The sequence below is a fragment of the Nycticebus coucang genome, chromosome 8, assembly GCF_027406575.1.
Source record: "Nycticebus coucang isolate mNycCou1 chromosome 8, mNycCou1.pri, whole genome shotgun sequence".
Taxonomy (NCBI): Eukaryota; Metazoa; Chordata; class Mammalia; order Primates; family Lorisidae; genus Nycticebus; species Nycticebus coucang.
Window position 1 is genome coordinate 109,911,522 of NC_069787.1, and position 21,503 is coordinate 109,933,024.

At 35.5% G+C, this 21,503-nt stretch overlaps 1 protein-coding gene and 1 non-coding gene across 6 annotated transcripts in view; one reads left to right on the forward strand and one right to left on the reverse strand.

Annotated features, from left to right (window-relative positions):
- U2SURP (U2 snRNP associated SURP domain containing) overlaps window positions 1-21,503 on the forward strand; it is a 73,200-nt gene that overhangs the window by 10,492 nt on the left and 41,205 nt on the right. For 2 of the 5 annotated variants that reach the window (XM_053599202.1, XM_053599200.1), the window contains exons 2-17: window positions 1,781-1,825; window positions 4,420-4,545; window positions 6,213-6,311; window positions 8,603-8,717; window positions 9,659-9,792; window positions 11,045-11,112; window positions 11,652-11,746; window positions 12,154-12,189; window positions 12,281-12,363; window positions 13,326-13,491; window positions 13,677-13,888; window positions 14,823-14,866; window positions 17,929-18,033; window positions 19,091-19,161; window positions 19,241-19,400; window positions 21,245-21,407. In XM_053599202.1, coding sequence (XP_053455177.1) covers window positions 1,781-1,825; window positions 4,420-4,545; window positions 6,213-6,311; window positions 8,603-8,717; window positions 9,659-9,792; window positions 11,045-11,112; window positions 11,652-11,746; window positions 12,154-12,189; window positions 12,281-12,363; window positions 13,326-13,491; window positions 13,677-13,888; window positions 14,823-14,866; window positions 17,929-18,033; window positions 19,091-19,161; window positions 19,241-19,400; window positions 21,245-21,407 — 1,722 coding nt within the window. Of the gene's footprint in view, window positions 1-1,780; window positions 1,826-4,419; window positions 4,546-6,212; window positions 6,312-8,602; window positions 8,718-9,658; window positions 9,793-11,044; window positions 11,113-11,651; window positions 11,747-12,153; window positions 12,190-12,280; window positions 12,364-13,325; window positions 13,492-13,676; window positions 13,889-14,822; window positions 14,867-14,886; window positions 15,382-17,928; window positions 18,034-19,090; window positions 19,162-19,240; window positions 19,401-21,244; window positions 21,408-21,503 lie in introns of those variants that run through there. The other 3 variants (XM_053599201.1, XM_053599203.1, XM_053599204.1) reach the window with 3 other exon arrangements.
- LOC128592870 (U6 spliceosomal RNA) lies at window positions 5,482-5,588 on the reverse strand. Its single transcript, XR_008382082.1, has one exon. It is a non-coding gene; the product is annotated as a U6 spliceosomal RNA (small nuclear RNA).

The window sequence follows — 21,503 nt, forward strand, 5'->3', positions numbered from 1 at the left end:
TACTGGTTTTTGCCCAGACTAAGGCTCAGTATGTGGAATTTGGAGGAGTTAATTGATTTTAGTATAACAGTCTGACTAACAGTTGTTAATCCTCTATTTGGACAAGGTTAATAAAGTAGTATTGTATAGATCCATGTTGCTCTTCCTTTATTTGCTTTTTTCTGTAATATACAATTCTTAATTTTCTCTTCAATTAATACAGTACTTAACATTTATTTGAAAATCTGACCTGGGGGCTGCGCCTGTGGCTCAGTGAGCAGGGCGCCGGCCCCATATACCGAGGGTGGCGGGTTCAAACCCAGCCCCGGCCAAACTGCAACAAAAAAATAGCCGGGCGTTGTGGCAGGCGCCTGTAGTCCCAGCTACTTGGGAGGCTGAGGCAGGAGAATCGCCTGGGCCCAGGAGTTGGAGGTTGCTTTGAGCTGTGTGACGTCACGGCACTCTACTGAGGGCGATAAAGTGAAACTCCGTCTCTACAAAAAAAAAAAAAAAGAAAATCTGACCTGGGAGCTAGGGTCAGGTGAGATGTTTGTGATCCTTGATTTCACTTTTAATACTTAAATAAAAATAAGTACAGTTGGGCGGCGCCTGTGGCTCAGTGAGTAGGGTGCCGGCCCCATATGCCGAGGGTGGCGGGTTCAAACCCAGCCCCGGCCAAAACTGCAACCAAAAAATAGCCGGGCGTTGTGGCGGGCGCCTGTAGTCCCAGCTGCTCGGGAGGCTGAGGCAAGAGAATCGCTTAAGCCAGGAGATGGAGGTTGCTGTGAGCCGTGTGAAGCCACAGCACTCTACCGAGGGCGGTACAGTGAGACTCTGTCTCTACAAAAAAAAAAAAAAAAAAAAATAAGTACAGTTTAACTGCCCAATGCTATTATTTATTTAATAGTCTTGAAGCTTGTTGTCTCTGTCCCCGGATGCCTGTGGCCTGCTGAAGTAGATGCAGTCCCCTTAAAACAAGTTGTAAATGATGGCCTACGGGGATTTGATAATAGTGGTTTTTATTTTCTTGAGCTCTTTCTGCAGTAAAATTGTTCCTCTTAATAGACAGCAAGGGTTTATATGTAAATTTCTTTATGTGGCTTTACGTAGTTGGAGACAGGAGGGGAGGTTTCTTTGCCTTGCAGCAAGAAGTTGCTCAACATGTGTATTGTGTCAGTAAGCAATATATCTATGATTGGGAAGAGCTTTTGCACAAAAATTCTGTTCTAAAAATGGTGGTTAAGTTTCTAGTCTATACTATAAAAGGTAACTATGTCTCAGGCATATTCCATTAGCATTTGTATCATATTTTTTTGGAAAAGTACATTCTGTTCTTGAATTCTTCTTGACTTCAAGGGATCCTTCTGCCTTGGGTTAGAATTACAACTCACTCTCTTGGGTTAGAATTACAACTCACTCTCTTGTGAGATTGAAAAACCCAGCTGTTCGACATGGCAAGCACTTGTAATCCCAGCAGCTTTGGAGACTGAGGCAGCAGCATGCCCACAGCCTGAGTCTGAGGGTGCAGTGAGCTCAGGGCATAGGGTAGAACTCTGTCTTGAAAAAAAAAAAAAAAGCAAGGGAAAAAATATTACAGCCATGGGTGCTTGGCCTCGAAAAATGCATTTTGAATTTTAAAGAATTATTTGCATATACTTTGTATCATAGTATTTTCTTAAGTCAGATTGCCATTGTTAGTTTTATTAGCTGAGTAGAAAAATTAGGAAAGAATAGATATATCGTTTTATATAATAAGATGTTTTAAAATCCTTTAAATTGACTTTTTTTTTTATACTTGCAGACGAGATCATCAGATGTTCATTCATCTGGCTCTTCAGATGCACATGTGAGTATAAAAGGCAATCTTTGTCTTTTTTTTCTTTAAATTTTAATTTCTCTTTGTATCTGTCCTACACCTGTGATTTTACTTGATAAATAAATATAATTATATTGTTTTTTGTTTTTTTTTTGGAGACAAAGTCTTACTTTTTTGCCCTCTATAGAATACCCTGGCATCACAGGTCACAGCAACCTCAGACCTCAGATTCTTGGGCTCAAGTGATTCTCTTGCTTCAGCCTCCTGAGTAGCGGGGACTATAGGTACCCACCGTAACACTCAGCTATTTTAATTTAATTTAATTTTACTTTTTTGTGTGTTTGAATACCTTTTTTTTATTGTTGGGGATTCCTTGAAGGTATAAGAAACCAGGTTACACTGATTGCATTTGTTAAGGTAAAGTCCCCACACAGCTATTTTTAGAGGTGAGGTCTCCCTATGGCTCAGGCTTGTCTCAAACTCATGAGCTCAGGTAATCCACCCACCTCAGCCTCCCAGAGTGCTAGGATTACAGGCATGAGCCACCGAGCCCAGTCTCAATATAATTATATTGTATGTACCTTTCTTCTTTGACCCTTTTTGCCAGGTGCCTTCATTTTTTGTGTTCTGCTCACATAAGTTAACCCTCTCAAACCATGTTAGATACCTAGTGTGTATAGTTCCATATTCTGTACAGTACAAAATTCTGTATGTACTTACGTAGTGACTGTGAGATTGCATTGTACATACTCTTTTCTCACTACATAGTACACCTGTTAGAAATCCCTGCAGGTCAACTGGCATAGCTTTAATCTGTTCTTTCTAAAAGCATCATAATGTTCACAATGGGAAAGTACAATTATTTATTAAGCTATTTATTTGCTAATGCATATACACTTTTTGTTTAAAGCTTTTGAATAAAATTATGAATAATAATTATGAATAATACTACAATAAATATTCCTTTACATACGTTATTATAGCAGCGTTCAAAATGTGGTCTCCAAACCCCTGGGGGTCACTGAGTCTTACAGAGGGCCTGTAAGTTCAAATATATTTTGAAATACTACTAAGGCTTTATTTGCCTTTTCCCCTGTTTTGACAGTTGCAACAATGTAAATGTATCTGGAGGTGCAAATTCACTTGGTGGGTAAATTGGTTAGCACTCATCAAAGTAGTGACTCCAAAATGTACAGTAGTCATTGTTTTCATTTTCACCAGGTACAGTAAAAATACCCGAGTTTCAGTTACGAATGTTCTTGGTGGCTGGGTGCCTGTGGCTCAAGCAGCTAAGGTGCCACCCACATACACCTGAGCTGGTGGGTTCGAATACATCCCCTGCCCGCCAAACAACGATGGCTGCAACCCAAAAATAGCCGGATGCTGTGGCGGGTGCCTGTAGTCCCAGCTGCTTGGGAGACAGAGGCAAGAGATTTGCTTGAGCCCAGGAGTTGGAGGTTGCTGTGAGCTGTGATGCCATGGTACTCTACCCAGGGTGACAGCTTGAGGCTCTGTCTAAAAAAAAAAAAAAAGAATGTTCTTTGTAAAAGCAGTAAAACATCTGTTTTATTAGGTCTTGACCTTTTGTATGTGTCTTTTTAATATTCTGTATGATGAAGCAAGCAGTATATACAAGGCACTTAAGCTTACCAAAATGTCCTCTTTGTCTTGAGGAAAAGTACTTGTGCAGTTGTTTGAGTTGAGAACTGAAACTAGCTGCATGTTTTTTTTTATTAAGGGAAAACCATTTTTAGTTGGGAATGACTGATAGACAAATTACACTCAGACTTTGGTATTTGGCAGACATTTATTTATTTATTTTTTTGAGACAGCGTCTCAAGCTATCTCCCTAGGTAGAGAGCTGTGGTGTCACAGCTCACAGCAACTTCAAACTCTTGGACTTAAGTGATTCTCTTGCCTCAGCCACCCAAGTAGCTGGGACTACAGGAGCCCGCCACAACGCCTGGCTATTTTTTTTTGGTTGCAGTTGTCGTTGTTTGGCAGGCCTGGGCTGGATTCAAACCCGCCATCTCTGGTGTATATGGCTGGCGCCATAGTCACTGAGCCTGGCAGACATTTTTTTTTGAAAGGGGAGGAATTCTGTTACTTCATGGAAAACAATTGGCATAAGTATAAAATTCAAAGTTTTAAGTGAAAGTTAGAACTATTGAAAATTTTCCTAGTCTTAAGGACTTTTCTCATAAATCGAAGGTGATATTAAGGGGTGTCATTTTCTTTCTTTTTTTCTTTTCTTTTTTTTTTTAATGAGACAGAGTCTTTACTTTGTCCCCCTTGGTAGAGTGCTATGGCATTGTAGCTCACAGCAACCTCAAACTCTTGGGCTTAGTGATTCTCTAGTCTCAGCCTCCCAACTAGCTGGGGACTACAGGCACCTGCCACAACAGTTTTCGATACAAGGTCTCATTCTGACTCAGGCTGGTCTTGAACTCCTGCCCTCAAGCGATCCACCCTCCTCTGCCTCCCAGAATGTTAGGATTATGATTATAGGTGTGAGCCACTGTGCCCTGCCTAAGGGATGTGATTTTCAATAGTGTGTAATGAATTGTCAGTATTTGGCCTTGTTTGTAGTTTCCAGTACTATATGTGTTTTACTTTTCTTGAAGATGGATGCATCTGGACCCTCAGATAGTGATATGCCAAGTCGGACACGTCCTAAGAGCCCAAGAAAACATAGGAATGAAAGTACCCGTGAAAGCCTTTGTGATTCTCCTCATCAGAATCTCTCAAGAGTGAGTAAAGATAAGAAAGGATAGTTAGTCTGTCAAACGGTCTGTGAAGCTATTGAATGATACCCCATGATCATATCAATGTACACAGCTATGATTTAATAAAAAAAAAAAAGAAAGGATAGTTAATGATTTTTATCTGTCCTTGAGGGAATTTGATGATTGAATACCTTGGTTTATTTATTTATTTATTTTTTGCAGTTTTTGGCCAGGGCTGGGTTTGAACCCACCACCTCTGGCACATGGGGCTGGCGCCCCACCCCTTTTGAGCCACAGGCACTGCCCTATAAACAAATTTTTTAATAGATGAGTCATTATGTCATTCTGTTGAGTAAATCCTCCATAATTTCCTTAATCATTTCTCTCTTGGGTTTCTAAATTTAGCTCTTAGGGTATAAATAAAATTTGAACACAGAAATTTTGTCTTGTTTTTTATTAAATTTTTATGTAATTGTATCACTCCTTTAAACTTTGGAATTTGAAACACTAAATGATGGCAAAATATTTTTCTTTCCATTTTGAGGGAAAAAATTATTTTGAATGTAGTTTTGAAACCTAGTATTGACTTTTGGGTTATAAATGCTTTATTTCCCTAAAAGGGATTTTAATATAACCTTAACATAGTTTGCAGCAATGCTTCTCCTACATTTTGTACCTTTGAAGGGCAAGTTTGTTTAATAATTGTGGAATTGATAAAGTCTCATTTTGTAATTGGTTACCTTCTCATTTTAATAGAAGAGAAAGAAACCTTCAGATCTCAGTATTTTAGGTTATATTTAATAAACCTACCTCTTAACATTTGTGAATCAAGTGAGTAATTGATATAACAACTAAAGGTCTATACATAACTTATTCAGGCCATATTTCAGAATGAAATTACTTTTAAGTTATATAAATGAAGTCTTTGTTAAAATACTATTTTCTTTCTTTTTTTTTTTTTTAAATATGGAACGCTTTATGAATTTGCATGTCATTCTTGCGCAGGGGCCATGCTAATCTTCTCTGTGTTGTTCCAATTTTAGTATATGTGCTGCTGAAGCGAGCACTAAAATACTATTTTCTTATATTTAAAAATCAATTTATATAGTTTTATTTGAGCTGTAGCCAAAAAGACTATAGGTGATACATTCTCAGCAAAGGAAATAAAATTCTTATGTTCACAAATATCAGTATCATTGATGAGGTAATTTACTAAATTATGAAAGGCAATTATGAGATGGATAGTTAACCTGCAACGAGGGTTATAAATGACAAATTCCTACCACTGGACCATAGAAATGTGTTCCTCCCTCTCTCCCTGTTTGAGGATCTATTTTTGTCATTGCAACTTTTGCCTAAAACATGAAAATGCGCTTTTTTTTGTTTTTGCGTCAGCCCTGGTTTCTGTGTGTCTGTTCTAGACTTATCTTTTTTTTTTTTTTTGTAAAAAGGGCTTTTGTATGTTTTTGACCTTGAGCTAGCAAATAAAGACATTGTTAAATGAATACTTAAGTGAGAGTCCAGCCGCAAGTAGGCCCCTAATGTGTAGAGTAGCCCCAGCTTTTCTTTACAATGAAATTTAAAAAAACAATAATCTTTCTGAAGACTTGATTATCAGTTTAGATGTGTTAAATCTATAGATAGTTTTAAGAATGTGTACATAAAAGTGTTCTTTTTATTTCTTTTCATAGCCTCTTCTAGAAAATAAACTTAAAGCATTCAGTATTGGAAAAATGAGTACAGCTAAACGAACTTTAAGTAAAAAGGAACAAGAAGAATTAAAGAAAAAGGTAATATTTAAAATGTATTTTGAATTGTCCTTGGAAATGAATGTGTCTAAGGGGCAGTAAGTGTATAGGGAGTAGGGAAATGTTCTTTAAAGGTTCTTGACCTTTAGAATATTTCTCACTTCACACAGTCAAAATATATAACACAAGGTATATTCCAAGGAGTCTAGCTTCTATCCTTGTTCTCTCTACCGTGTTTCAATTCTTCTATTTTCCGGTCTGTTGTTTTTGTGTAAGCATGTGTGTATGTACGTATGTTGTACCCATGTTGTACTATATGTAGCATGCTGTCATTCATCTAATAATGCTTTCATTTTTCTCTCTTTTTTAAATGGCTGTAGATATATAGTATTTTATTCAACTAAAATCCTGTTGAGGTCTTTTGCCATTACAAATAATGCTGTTATAGATAGTGTTGGATAGGGTTTTGGATTTTTCTAGGAGATCTTTGGGATATAATATGTGTGTGTGCACATGCGCGCTCATGCACGTGTGTGTTTTAGAGACAGAATCTTACTTTGTCACTCAGGCTAGAGTATGGTTGGCTCATCATAGACCATTAACCTCTAACTCCTGAGCTTAAGTGATCTTCCTACCTCAGCCTCCTGAGTAGATGGAACTATTGGTAAATGCCACCATATTCAGCTAATTTTTTATTTTTTGTAGAGATGGGGTCTTGCTTTTATTCAGGCTGATCTCTAACTCCTGAGATCAAATGATCCTCCTGTACCTTGGCCTCCCAGAGTGTTAGGATTACTTGCATGAGCTGGCAGGTTGATCCCAGCCTGGGATATATTCTTATAAGGGAAATAAGTAGGTTGAATAGCAAATGTATAAATTTTGTCATGATATTAATAATACATAATATTTGTCATTGTCCAATTGCTCTTTAGGCAGGTACATTTTGCATTGCTCACAGCAGTATATGAGTGGTTGTTTCCTCATAGTGCTAATAAAGGATGGTATTGAAGGAATTTTGCCCATCTGCTAGGTGAAAAATGGCATCTCTGTAGTTTTGAAATAGGCATTTCTCTCATTTTTTCTCCTGTTTGTTTCTGTGAACCACCTGCTCACACCTGAACCCTCTTTTTCCTGTAAGTTATATTAACACTATGTTATATAAGGTGCAGTTTGTTTCCCCCAAGTTTTTCAGTTATCCTTTTATTTTGCTTCTGGTGTTTTTTTTCCAAGCTGAAAACTATTGTTAATGTAATCATATTTATCAAGTTTTCCCTATGATTTCTGTTTTTTCAGTTTTTCCAGCGACCAGCTTATAAAGTAATTTCTTCATGTTTTCTTCCAGTATTTATATGGTTTCACTTTTAAGAAGATACAGTTCATTGCAGCTTATTCTGGTATATGGTAAAGGGAATAGATTGATTCTTAGTTCAGATAATCATCACAAAATCATTTATCAAAAGTTTCTATTTCTCACTGATTTGAGATACTCTTTTATTGAACACTAAATTCTTACATACTGCTGGATTTTTTTGTATTTTTTTCCTGCTCTCTTCCATTAGCCTTTTTATTTATACATGTTTCAGAGACATTTAAAATATCTATAATTGAAAACATCAAGGTTCTTCTTTTCTTTAATGGCACCTATTAGGACTATATGTTGCTAACTTCAACTTTTAGTGGTTTGAGGGAGAAATCTTTATATTCACTGAATTAAGTCATCATGCTTTGGAAACTTAATAAACATAGCATAATATGATAGCATTATATGTTTTTGTCATACATTTGGCTTTTCAATTGTCTTTAGACAAAATTACTTGCTAACCTATACTTGGTGGATTCTTCTCTTTTTCTACAAATTGCCATAGAGGAGCAAAGCTTCTCTTCTTTTCAGTGTTAATTAATATCTAATAGTTGCTAAGGATGGGGTGTTATTATTAAGACTGCTTAACTTGGGAAGAGAGGAGATTTATTTGAATTATTCCTTGATGAATTTAACTCTGTGTGTGTGTGTTTATTATTTGTTTTTGTGAGACAGAGTTTCACTATGTCGCCCTCAGTAGAGTGCTGTGGCCTCACATCTCACAGCAACCTCAAACTCTTGGGCTTAAACAATTCTCTTGCCTCAGCCTCCCAAGTAGCGCCGACTACAGGTGCCCGCCACAATGCCTGGCTATTTTTATTTATTTTTTTGTAGTTATCATTGTTTGGCAGGCCTGAGCCAGATTCAAACCCGCCAGCCCCACTGTATGTGGCCAGCTGAGCTCCAGGTGCTGCCTAACTCTATATATATTAATAATTTTTATATTATGTGACATATTTTTGTGTGTATTTAGGAGGATGAAAAGGCAGCTGCTGAAATTTATGAGGAATTTCTTGCTGCTTTTGAAGGAAGTGACGGTAATAAAGTTAAAACGTTTGTGCGAGGAGGTGTTGTTAATGCAGCTAAAGGTAAGTGTGAATATTATAGTCCTTGAGCAAACCTGGTGTTGATGGAATGACTGCAGGTAGATAATTACGGAAAGAGGCTTTGAATTTCACATTTTCTTTAAATTAGCGCCCTCTAGTGGTCATATTAATTAGGAAAATAAATAAGTGTGGATTGATGCTATCGAAGCTGGCTTTTTTTTTTTTGGCCGGGGCTGGGTTTGAACCCGCCACCTCTGGCATATGGGACCGGCGCCCTACTCCTTGAGCCACAGGCGCCGCCCTTTTTTTTTTTTTTTTGAGACAGAGTCTTACTTTGTCGCCCTTGGTAGAGTGCCAGGGCGACAGCTCACAGCAACCTCCAACTCTTAGGCTTACGTGATTCTCTGGCCTCAGCCTCCCAAGTAGACAGGACTACAGACCCCTGCCACAATGCCTGGCTATTCTTCTTTTTGCAGTTGTCGTTGTTTTAGCTGATCCGGGCCAGATTCCAACCTGCCAGCCTCGGTGTATGTGGCTGGTGCCATAACAACTGTGGTACAGGTGCTGAGCCTGAAGCTGGCTAACTTTTTTTTTTTTTAATGTGCTCATTTATTTGCTTTTAGGAGGAAGGAAATGGGGGAAGATGTGAGAAAGACAGATGAGAACAAGTAGAGAGTGAACAGAAAATGGGAGAGAAAAGTAGGGAGACAGTTTGGCATCACAAAGAATGAAAGGAAGTGAAGCTGGCTAACTTTTAAACATTTTGTTCCCTTTGAAGTTTAAAGATAGCGCACTTTGCAAAAATTTTAATTTGTTTTATAGTTTTACTGCAAAATGATTAAATTAGTATTATTGAGGATAAGGTGGTAATGTTTGAATTTAATCTTTATACTGAAAGCATTTAACTTGTTTTTTAATAAAAATAATGAGTAACGAAAATCAAATGTGAAATTAGTTTTAAAACTTAGTATTTTAAATTTCAGAAGAGCATGAAACAGATGAAAAGAGAGGTAAAATCTATAAGCCATCTTCGAGATTTGCAGATCAAAAAAATCCTCCAAATCAGTCTTCCAATGAAAGACCACCGTCTCTTCTTGTGATAGAAACCAAAAAACCTGTAAGTTATACTTACATAGTTGAACATTTTTGTCCAGAGGTGACACTGCTGACGGTCCTTTGTAGTACTTCCACTGTAAGCAGGACTTTGGTTTTTTATTTTTCATTTTTTAGGGGGTAGATGTCGAGTTTTGATACTTTCTAAACCTAGTAATCTGCTTAGATGAGAGAAATTAAATTGCAGTGGGACATGTAGATAATACTCTTGTGCTTTTTAAGCAATGAACATTTGCTGTTACTATGCTCATTATGTATTACAAGTCAAAAAGTGGCTATATTATAGGTGTAAATGTAAAACAATGGTGTTCCGTCTTTTTAAAAAATTCCAAACTAGGGCAGCATCTGTGGCTCAAAGGAGTAAGGAGCGGGCCCCATATGCTGGACGTGGCAGGTTCAAACCCAGCCCTGGCCAAAAACTGCAAAAAAAAAAAATCCAAACTGACATTATTTAAATTATTAGCCTGTGTAGTATATGTTTCGCAGAACAATTTTTAATTATGTTGATACTTCTAAAAAAGGGATTCCAGAAGCAGTTTTAAAAAAGAGATTCCAAAGATGTTACTCATTTTTTCAATAATTTATATTCTCCAAAGTTGGTTGCTTTGAAAAGTGCATATTTTTGGTGGTTCTTTGTGGCAGTTTCTCTACATGGCAGTTCAGTTATTTTATGTTCATTAATTTTCCCCTCAGTATTCAGGCTTAATTTTTTTTTTTTTTTTTGAGACAAAGTCTCACTTTGTTGCCCTTGGTAGAGTGCTGTGGTGGCATAGCTCACAGTAACTTTAAACTCTTGGGCTCAAGTGATTCTCTTGCCTCAGCTTCCCGAGTAGCTGAGACTACAGGTGCCTGCCACAATGCCCATCTATTTTTAGAGAAAGGGTTTGTTCTTGCTCAGGCTGATACTGAACTCCTAAGATCAGGCAGTGCACCCACCTTGGCCACCCAGAGTGCCAGGATTATAGGTATGAGTCACTGTGCCCAGCCCAGGCTTAACTTTTATAGGTTTTGGGGGATAATGTTTCTGCCTCCTTTGCTTTAAGACTATTGGTTATCATTTTAATTAATTGTTTTAATAGTTTGTTATTTTAGTGGAAGAGGACTAGAATTTCAGTGATAATAGTTGTGTTCCTTTTCAGTTTAAATAATTAGAACATATAATTGGTACTGAAATGATTTTTAAAATGATACTGTCGAATCACTAGTTTTATAGAAACTTCTTCTGTTTGAAGTATAACTTGTCATATCCTTCATAGCCACTGAAGAAAGGGGAGAAAGAAAAGAAAAAAAGCAATTTGGAACTCTTCAAAGAAGAATTAAAACAGTAAGTTTTATAGTCTGGAGAGTAACTATCATAGGTATTGAGGTGGTACATAAGGACACAGGTATGAAGAATGTAGTGTACTAATTAGTTATTATTGACCAGCTTGCCATGAGGTTGTTTTAGATATTATAATTATGTTTTTTGTGACATGTTTGAAATTAAATTAGCATTTAGTCCAGTATCGGGGTTGTTTGTATTATGTAGATTTGCTTAAATTGTGCTATCTAATGTCCAGAGTCCTGTTTGCAGTGGAAACAGTGAGGGGCAAGTTGACCTTAGCAAGAAACGACAAATTCAGTGATTTTAGTGTTGAATTTCCTCCTCACCTCTTTGCTTACCATTACTAATATGATATTATCAGAAATTTGTTCATGGTTCTGTTATAGCTGAGGGATACTTTAGTCTTGGCTATCAGCACTGGTGTTTAATTACAGATACTTCATGTCATTTGAAGATGGTACCTTGATAAGTTCTAATCATTCTAAATGTGAACAAACACATCTTGGCTCATTTTTAGTGATTGTAAATGTTTTCAACAGAATTCAAGAAGAGCGTGATGAGAGGCATAAAACAAAAGGCAGGTTAAGTCGATTTGAGCCTCCTCAGTCAGATTCTGATGGTCAGCGTCGTTCTAGTAAGTGACATTTATTTTAATGTATTTATTTGTGATTAATTACATAAATCACTCTTACCCTCGGGGTATATGTTCCAAGACCCTCAGTGGATGCCTGAAATTGGATAGTACTGAATGCTAGATATATACTGTGTTTTTCCCTATACATGCATACCTACAAGTACATATCTATGACCAAGTTTAGTTTATAAATTAGGCACAGTAAGAGATTAAGTAATAGGTAAAGCACTTATAACAATATACTTTTAAAAAAGGTGTATAATTGTGGTTTTTCTCAAAATATCTTACTGCACTGACCACGGGCAACAGAAATTGTGGAAAGCAAAGCTGTGGATAAAAGGGGGTCTACTGTTTTCTAAAAACTAAAAAAAAAAATTTTTTTTTTTTTTTTTTAAACTCCCCTTTAGTGGACGCGCCTTCAAGAAGAAATAGATCGTCTGGTGGTAATACAGTTTTTTGCTTTTTTTAGCCAACAAGAAATTGTCCAAACTTTATATTTTGCAGGTTATAATTTTTTTGTTCTTTCTGTTCTAGTTCTTGATGATTATGCTCCTGGCTCACATGATGTAGGAGACCCAAGCACTACTAATTTGTACCTTGGGAACATTAACCCACAGGTAATGCTGGTAAAGTAAGATGAACGTTGACTCATGTGCTTTATACTTTTAGAAGAATAAAAATACCAGCAAGATTCTCAAGTTGGCAGACCTGGTGGAATTAGTCTCTAAGATTATCTTGTAAACTTGAGACTTACATGTGTGGCCCAAATTAATCTTGCTACAGATTCTTAAGAGTTTTTCTCCTCTTTCAGCACCTGGACTGAATTTAAAATGTTTTGCTAGGTGCTGTTTTTATTATTTATCAAAGCAGTGTATTATCAGTGATGGATAATAACTTTTGAGACTGCCTACTTCTAATGATAAGTTGTTTCCTTATGGAGTCCCTTTTTCTTTTTTATCCTCATAATAGCAAACTAATATTTGTGCTTTTGTCTTTTATATTTTAATTCTTTTCCTGATTCAGTGTAGTGAATTATGTTATGGGGATATAGCAATTGTTATATATAATATATCCTTTAAAATTATGTATATTTTAGGCCTTTATATTTACTGTTTTCTTTGCTCTTAATTACATTGGTAGTTGGAAAGAGAAAAGATGATTAGATCCTTTTTTTCTTTCATTGTCAATAATTATTTCTTCCTTAAGCCAAATGTGCTAAGGAGTCTTGCCTGAAAAATGCTGCTAAATGCCCAAACACTGTTGCTGTTGAACAGCTTAGTTAGATCCTAGAGCCTTAAAACAGGAAGAGGGGAAATAAAAGTGATTTTTGATTTCCCTATCTTCTACACCCTGGCATCTTATTTGAGTAAAACAGAATGTTTCTGGTATGAAAAGACTTGTGAATGTCCCATGAGGCTAGGATTTTACTTATGGAGAATTCCTAGTACTTGAATGGAAAATTTTAGCCTGAATACATTACTTTTTGTTTTGGAAAAACTTTGTTTTCTGATTCACAGAATTATTTTTCTTCTTTCTTTTCCTTTTGTTGCATACTAAAAACTCTTATGCTTTTCAATAGATGAATGAAGAAATGCTATGCCAAGAATTTGGAAGATTTGGACCATTAGCCAGTGTGAAAATTATGTGGCCTAGAACTGATGAAGAAAGAGCAAGAGAGAGAAATTGTGGCTTTGTGGCCTTTATGAATAGAAGAGATGCTGAAAGAGCTTTAAAAAATTTAAATGGTAAGAAAGTTTTTGTTATCCGTTTCTAGAATTCAGGCATTTCTTTGGTTCAGCAAAGTATTTGTAAAAATTCTAGGAAGGAAATGGACCTAAAATGGAGAGATTAAAAGTGGAAGTTAATTCACATCACCGGAAATATTTTCTTTCTAAAGTTACCAAAGTGACCTTTCTTTTCTTTCTTGTAGGAAAAATGATTATGTCTTTTGAAATGAAGTTAGGTTGGGGTAAAGCTGTACCTATTCCTCCACATCCAATATACATTCCGCCTTCTATGATGGAACATACGCTTCCCCCACCTCCATCCGGACTGCCTTTTAATGCGCAGCCTAGAGAACGCTTAAAAAACCCCAATGCTCCCATGTTACCACCACCTAAAAACAAGGAGGATTTTGAGAAGGTAATTTAAAAAATGTACATAGGGCCGCATCTAATTTGTAAATACTGAATCTATGGTAGTATTTCTTTTCAAAAATTTTGTAGAAAATGTGTGTGTAATTCTGTTTGACAACTCTTAAAGAAATAAGTAGATGTGTTCCCTGCCTTAGCCTATGGAAGACCCTGTATTGAAATACTAGGTCATATTTTATTTGTGGCTACCATTCCTTTTTGACCACTTGTTAAGTTTTTCTTTTCTTCCTTTGTCCATTGTTGTATCCAGGTTTGCTTAAGCGCAGTATCTAAATTTACTTTGTTTTGAGAAAGTGATACTTTGTATTTGGTTAAGTGACATTTCAGTTAGAAAGAGCTCCTAAACAGTTAAAATTGTTTGGATGGCGCTAGCTAATTTAGTTCTCACAGTCTGAGGTATTAGAATATTTGAGAGAATATATGGTTTTTTAAAAAAATGGTTAACCTAGTAAAAGCAAAGGGTGAGTATTTTCTTTTTATTAAACATAAAACCAACTTAATTTCAAGTTACAAAAATTTGTTGGTTCTGTAATGAATTAATTACACTTACAATGACAGGGCTGGTTTTAAAGGCTTGGGAACAAAGTAGCGAACTGTATGGTCAGAGGCAAACAGTTAATTATTTCACAAATTAAAATCTTTATCTGATAATTCTCAGTGTAGTACCTTTATCAGTGCATTGATGTACATTCTGGCAGGAATGTTCTGATTCTTTGCATTTAGTGAACATTTATTGTTCACTGAACACATCCATTTGCATTTATGTAATTGCTAAGTATATAATTACTTCAAATGCAGTGATTGCCTGCAAAACTTGTGATTAGATGTGTAGAGTTTTCAATGCATATGTATATTTTTGCTTGTTACTTGTTAACAATACTCACATATTCTATGTTTATTATCTGATGTGACTTCATATACAGACTCTGTCGCAAGCCATAGTCAAAGTGGTTATCCCAACAGAAAGGTACATGTTTTTCTTTATTATTACTGATCTAAATATAGACAATATCCCCTTCTGAATTTAAAAAAAATGGTGTTGAGGAAAAGGTAGTATCTTGACTGAGCAATGGTTCCTTCCCAGTACTTTTTGGGGGGATATGTGAAATTTAACTAACGTTAGTGTACTTTGCAATTTTCTGTCGTCATTTTTATTTTTATTGTTATCAATAAAGGGAATTTTTGTAGCTTGAGTAGTTAGAATATGTTTATTAGCTTTAATTTGGAGCTGTTTATTTAGACTATTGTCATGGGAAAATAGTTGTCTTAAGATGTATCTTAAATTTTAGAGCATGTTGCAGTTTGACCCAGTCTGTTGTTATTTTCCTGTTTCCTGTATTATGTATATTTACTATATAACCTTGGTTTGAGTTCTCCTTACTGAAGGCATAGCTTGTTTTTTTCCAATTGATTTTAAGAAGAAATTCCTATTATTTTCATGAACACTGGACATACTGGACACTTATTTTCGTAATAACAAAGGTATTTGGAATTCTTTTTATTTTTCTTTCTTTTTATTTATTTATTTTTTTTCTTTTTCAACATACTGTTAAAAACAGAAGAATTCATGCTTTAGGTGTGCTCTTGCTCAGTCAAGCTAAGCCTTTTCCCAAACACAGGAACACAACACTGGTTGAATAATAAATGAACACAAAAGAATACCAAATTCTCTTTGACATTGGCCTTGGTGAGCAACACCAGCTGAACTGTCTGCGGCAGCGGGGGACCAGGAAAACATCATGGGATGGATTGGGAAAGTATACAGTTTTTGACCAGACATTGGTACGATCGACTCCAATAAATGTGGTTTTATTATAACTGAGAGACAATTTTTTTTTGTTGTTGTTGCCCAGAATAAGATAATTACCATTTTAAAATAAAATAATGCACTTTAAGTATATCATCTTTTTGTACTACACTGCTTTGTTCCGATAGAAAAATCACCATTTTTTAAATAAGAAATTAAACACACTATCTTAAGAAAAGTGTGATAACAATTCCTTAATAATCTTGAAGTCAAGTTAGTAACAACTAATTGTCAGATTTTGATTTTAAATAATCATATGAAACATTTTAAAAGTTCTTTTGAAGTTTCAGTTTTTCTAAAAATAGATTTTATCAGTTACAAGCCTATTTAAAACTATAGTGTGTTTTTTTCTCCACTAATAAATCATTAACAGGGAAGTATTTTTGTACCATTCAAAAAGCATAGATCTACTGGTAGCTTTACATGTGGCTCAGCTTAATTCTAAACAAGATTTTGACTATACATTTTGCTGGAACGTCTGAACTCACTGTCGAAGTGATCCTTTGGATATAAACTTGTTAAACCATTTTTCTTGTATCTTAAATACTGAAGTCAAGTTGCTTTTGACTTAATTCCCACAAGTTTATGATGTATAGCATTTGTCAATTTCCCTTTGCCTTAATTTGGCTCATAGTAATGGGAATTTTGGAACTGAATCATAATTTTATGTTACCTCCCTTCCTTTAAAATAATACCTTTAACTATATGGATGCTGAGAATACATTCTCATTTGGATATCAAGGACTGCATTTTTGCAGAGTTTAACTAATGCTTTTGTGAAAGAAAAGTAATTTTCAAAAATTAAGTTATGTTTTTGGGTTAGTAATTTGAGATTGAATTAATAGTTTTAAATATATATTTTCCCTTTTGTAAAGAGTTAAACTGTAATACAGTTTTTTGACCTTTTATTAAAGGCTTAAATTAATTTTTTTACTATTGAGAAATTTTAGCGTCCACTTAGGTGGCTTTGTTTGAAAAGTGTAAGAAAATAATTATAGTCACAATGACTTAGATTATTTTACTGCTCATGTACTCTGAAACAGGGCATTATAGACCCCCAAAGTCTGTTTTAATCTATAACTATATATTTATTTATATTCCAGCAGTTATATGAACGTAATTTGAGCTGGGAATGCTAAAGGTGTAATTTGGTTTATGCCTTGTACCAAGAGCCAATATCCTTTTGTTTTTCCAATTGTTTGTCAGCTGTGTATGTTGGGGGACTGGTAAAATGAGAAATCAAAAGCAGCTTATAAATAAGCTGAACTATTTTGCCTGACACTATAATGGATGTCTAAAATTGTGTTTGGAGTCTAATAAGGGATCACATGGTTTAGGACCCAGCTTCAGGCTAAAAATAAAGGCTTTTTATGAGTCCAGCCAATAAAACAATTATTTTAAAAAGTTATGCACATATGCTTATTTTTGGCTAAGATGTTGGAAAACTGTCTTAGAAAGTGGGAAGGGCATCTCACCATGTCCCCCATTGTAGAACATTTTGAAAGGAGTAGGACTCCATTCACTTAAGAGTTTCACAATATATGTCTTCATTGATTGGTAATATAGGGGCAGAATTGTTCGTGTCATGAATTGTGAGCTAGTTCGAAGTGTGGTCCAAAGGGATGTTGCCTCATTAAAGGTCAGATTCAATAAAAACTCCATCTGATATGTGTGTCAGAAAAGCACAGGAGTTGGATGGATTTTTTATTAAATCAGGTCTTAAACTTGTTAAATAGTTTTGCATTTTAATAAATTATAGTTGTGGTTATAATATTTTAGTACCACGACAAAAGTGCTTGGTTTAGGAATATTTTCTTTTAAAACTGAGTTAGTGTGTAAATTTTAAATGGGTGTCATGACATGCAAGCTTTAAGTTACTGATTTTATATATTTACAGCTTTCCAGTTAGTTGTGATTTATAATTTAATGTTTTGCTTTTGGAAAATAAAATTAAATGGCATTTAGAAAATTAAGTGTATTACTATGAGGCTGTGTTGTGGTTTCCCACCCTCCCTTCACCTTTCCTTCCCACTCCCCTATCCCCACTGCCCACTCCCTCTTAATGCACAAGGTGTTAACATACGCTCCAGGTTACTTTTTTGGTATTAATTTGGTATTAGCAGAATAATCTTTTTCTGCACAATTATAGTAGCTTAGGTCAAGTGTAGTTTTATATAGTGGTAGGTCTGAATCCATTTTCTTTAACTGTGTTGTTGTTGTAGGAATTTGCTCGCCCTGATACATCGAATGATAGAGTTTGTTGTACGTGAAGGGCCAATGTTTGAAGCTATGATTATGAACAGAGAAATCAACAATCCTATGTTCAGGTATACATTTTTAAAAATTGTGTTAAAATATGTATAAAATTTGCCATTTTAACCATTTTAATTGTACAGTTCAGTAGCATTAAGTACATTTACATTTTCATTCATCGATCAACCCCATCCATGTCTGAAACTTTTTTCATCTTCCAAAACTGAAACCGTACAATTAGACAGTAATTTTCCGCATTGCCCTGGCCCCCCTTGATTACTCTAGGTACCTTATAAGCATAGAATATTTGTCCCTTTGTGAGTGGCTTATTTCAAAGGCTAATATTCCATTGTATATATTTACTCTATTTTATTTGTGTTCAGGTGTGTATTTTGAAACTACTTTTACTTTTGAGGGGGAATTATAAATACTATGTAGAATAAAGTTCTGAAAGTATAGGATTAGTTGAACAATGGGATGAGAAGACCGTTTTAGGCATTATAGAGTTGAATATACTTAGGTTATGGATGTGAGGGCCATTTGGCTGCGACATCTGTCACCCCATTGATCACCAGGGTTGAATATACTTTAATTTTCTATCAGATTTTGATTTAGTTAAATAGCATTGTTTTTAGCATTCTTTAGGAGAAAATAGTTTTCATTATGCTTTTCAGTGAAAACTACAATGAATTTTTCATAAGTGAGATTATAGTCAAATGAATTATAGAAGGAAATTGCTTATCTTCTAAATTGCCATGGAATCTAAGACACTAATTTAAAACCCTTTAAATAGTGTAAAATCACTGCTTTTTAAATTATGCACTGGGAAAAATCTCTCCAGTGCCAGACACAGTATCTGACATGAGTGTTCAGTAAAAATGATCCTAACACTCAGCAGGTTGCATGCTCTCTAAGTATTAACATTAGTCACTAAGGCAGTCCAGGACAGGGCAAGGAAAGAGATAGGTAGTAGGTGGCAATGGGTGAGATTTCTCTTCCAGGATCTTTGCTTTCAGTTCTATTTGGAACTAAATAATCAGAAAATATTTCTCATTTATTTATATTTAATTGAAGATAGCTGTTTACCATAGGATATGATATTTAATGTTTTCTGTTTGTTTATTTGTTTAGGTTCTTATTTGAAAACCAGACACCAGCCCATGTTTACTATAGGTGGAAACTTTATTCTATTCTTCAGGCAAGTAGAATCAGTTACTTAAATAATTTTTGACTCTGAGTTATGAGACCTTTCTAATAACTTTCTGAATGTTTATTAGGGAGATTCTCCAACTAAGTGGCGGACGGAAGATTTTCGTATGTTCAAAAATGGATCTTTTTGGAGGCCACCACCATTAAATCCATACCTGCATGGAATGTCAGAAGAACAAGAAACAGAAGCTTTTGTAGAGGAGCCTAGTAAAAAGGGAGCACTTAAGGAAGAGTAAGTTTTTTTAATATATTTTCAAAAAAGTTGCTTTAATTAATGGTCCTACTAAGATGTTGATCCTAAAATAAAGTGTTTTTTTTTTTTTACTTGTGAGTGTTTAAAATAGTAAAGTATCATAAGCTTTACAGTTGTAAACATCTTGGCAAATAAGAAGTATGTATCCTGGGCAGTGTCTGTGTTCAATGGGTAGGGTGCTGGCCACATACACTGAGGCTGGTGGGTTTGAACCCGGCCCGGGCCAGCTAAAACAACAGTGACAACTGCAACAAAAAAATAGCTAGGTGTTGCGGCGGGCTACTTGGGATGCTGAGGCAAGAGAATCGCTTAAGCCCAAGAGTTTGAGGTAGTTGTGAACTGTGAAGCCATAGCACTCTACTGAAGGCAACATAGTGAAACTCTGTCTCAAAACAGAACACAACAAAATAAGTGTGTATCCTATTGATCTTGACTTATCCTACTGATAAAATTAGCAATGATCTCTTAAATATGGTTGACTTCTTTCTTTAGTGATGGAATACTTCAGAATTTTACAAGTTATTTGGGGACCCTTAGAATTCTCTGAATGCAGCATAAAGAAGAAAAATTGTATGGTTAGTGGGATCAAATGTTGACTGCGCAAAATCCTCTGTTGCAGGGGTCCTCAAACTGTGGCCCGCAGGCCACATAAGGCGGTGTGATTGTATTTGTTCCTGTTTTGGTTTTTTACTTCAAAATAAGATATGTGCAGTGTGCATAGCAATTTGTTCATAGTTTTTTTTTTTTTAAACTATAGTCCGGCCCTCCACCGGTCTGAGGGACAGTGAATTGGCCCCTTGTTTAAAACGTTTGAGGATGCCTGGTGTAGAGCTTTGTAGTGATCCGTGCAATGGCTACTTTGGCAGCATATGATTTAGTGTTCACTTACCACCAGTACAGTGCAAGTATAGGTACACTGAACAGGTATTTAATGTGGATGAAACAGCCTTCTATTGGAAGATGCCATCTAGGACTTCAGAGGCAGAGAAGTTAAGTTAATGCCTTGCTTCAAAGCTTCAAAGGACAGGCTGACTCTCTTGATAGGGGTTAATGTAACTGGTGACTTTTACTATCCTGAAAATCTTAGGGCCCTTAAGAAGTATGATACCTGTGCTCTCAAAGCCTACATGACAGCGTATGTCTGTTTATAGCATGGTTTATGAATATTTTAAACCTACTGTTGAGAACTGCTCAGAAAAAAGTACTTTCAATATTACTGTTCGTTCTCAGTGTACCTAGTCATCAATTACTTCAGCCCAGGGACCCACACACTGAGCCTACAGTCTAACTGACTGCCTTCTTTGGTAAAGTTTTATTGGAACACAACCACTCTCACTCCTTTCATGTTCTCTGTGGCTGGTTTGGTGCTATGGGAGCAGAAGAACTGACTGAAATTGTATAGCTTACAAAGCCTAAAATATTTACAATTTTATGTTTACAGAGAAAGTCAGTCTGTTGTGATCCTGTACAGAAGTGTTAAAGTAGTAGACTTCCTTCAAAGAAAAGGGGAGTAAAGCACATGAAGGTTGTTATTCATTATAATAGGATAATAGGCAGTCTTAAAGACTCTTGAAAACATGCTCATAATTTAAAATTTACTTAATTTGTAAGTTGAAAAAAAATCACTGGAATTCTTAGGTCCAGGAGAATCTTCTATAAATTCTTTAAAAAATTGTAACAAATATGAGGAATTTAACACAAGTCATATTTAATACGTGTCAGTCCTTAGAATTACTTAGGTTTTAAAGACATTAGTTTATGAGCAAAGTCTACAGTGGCATTTGGAATTTGTATCTAATACAAGTTTAAAAATTTATATTCAGACAGAGGGATAAATTAGAAGAAATCTTGCGGGGATTAACTCCGAGGAAAAATGATATTGGAGATGCCATGGTTTTCTGTCTTAATAATGCTGAAGCTGCTGAAGAAATAGTGGATTGCATTACTGAATCATTGTCCATCTTAAAGACACCCCTTCCTAAAAAGGTATGGGAATGATTTCTCTTTATGAACGTTTAATTTAGAAAAGGGGTGGTAATACCTGACTCTTTTTTGGACTGGATTTTGTTTTCTTTTTGCAGG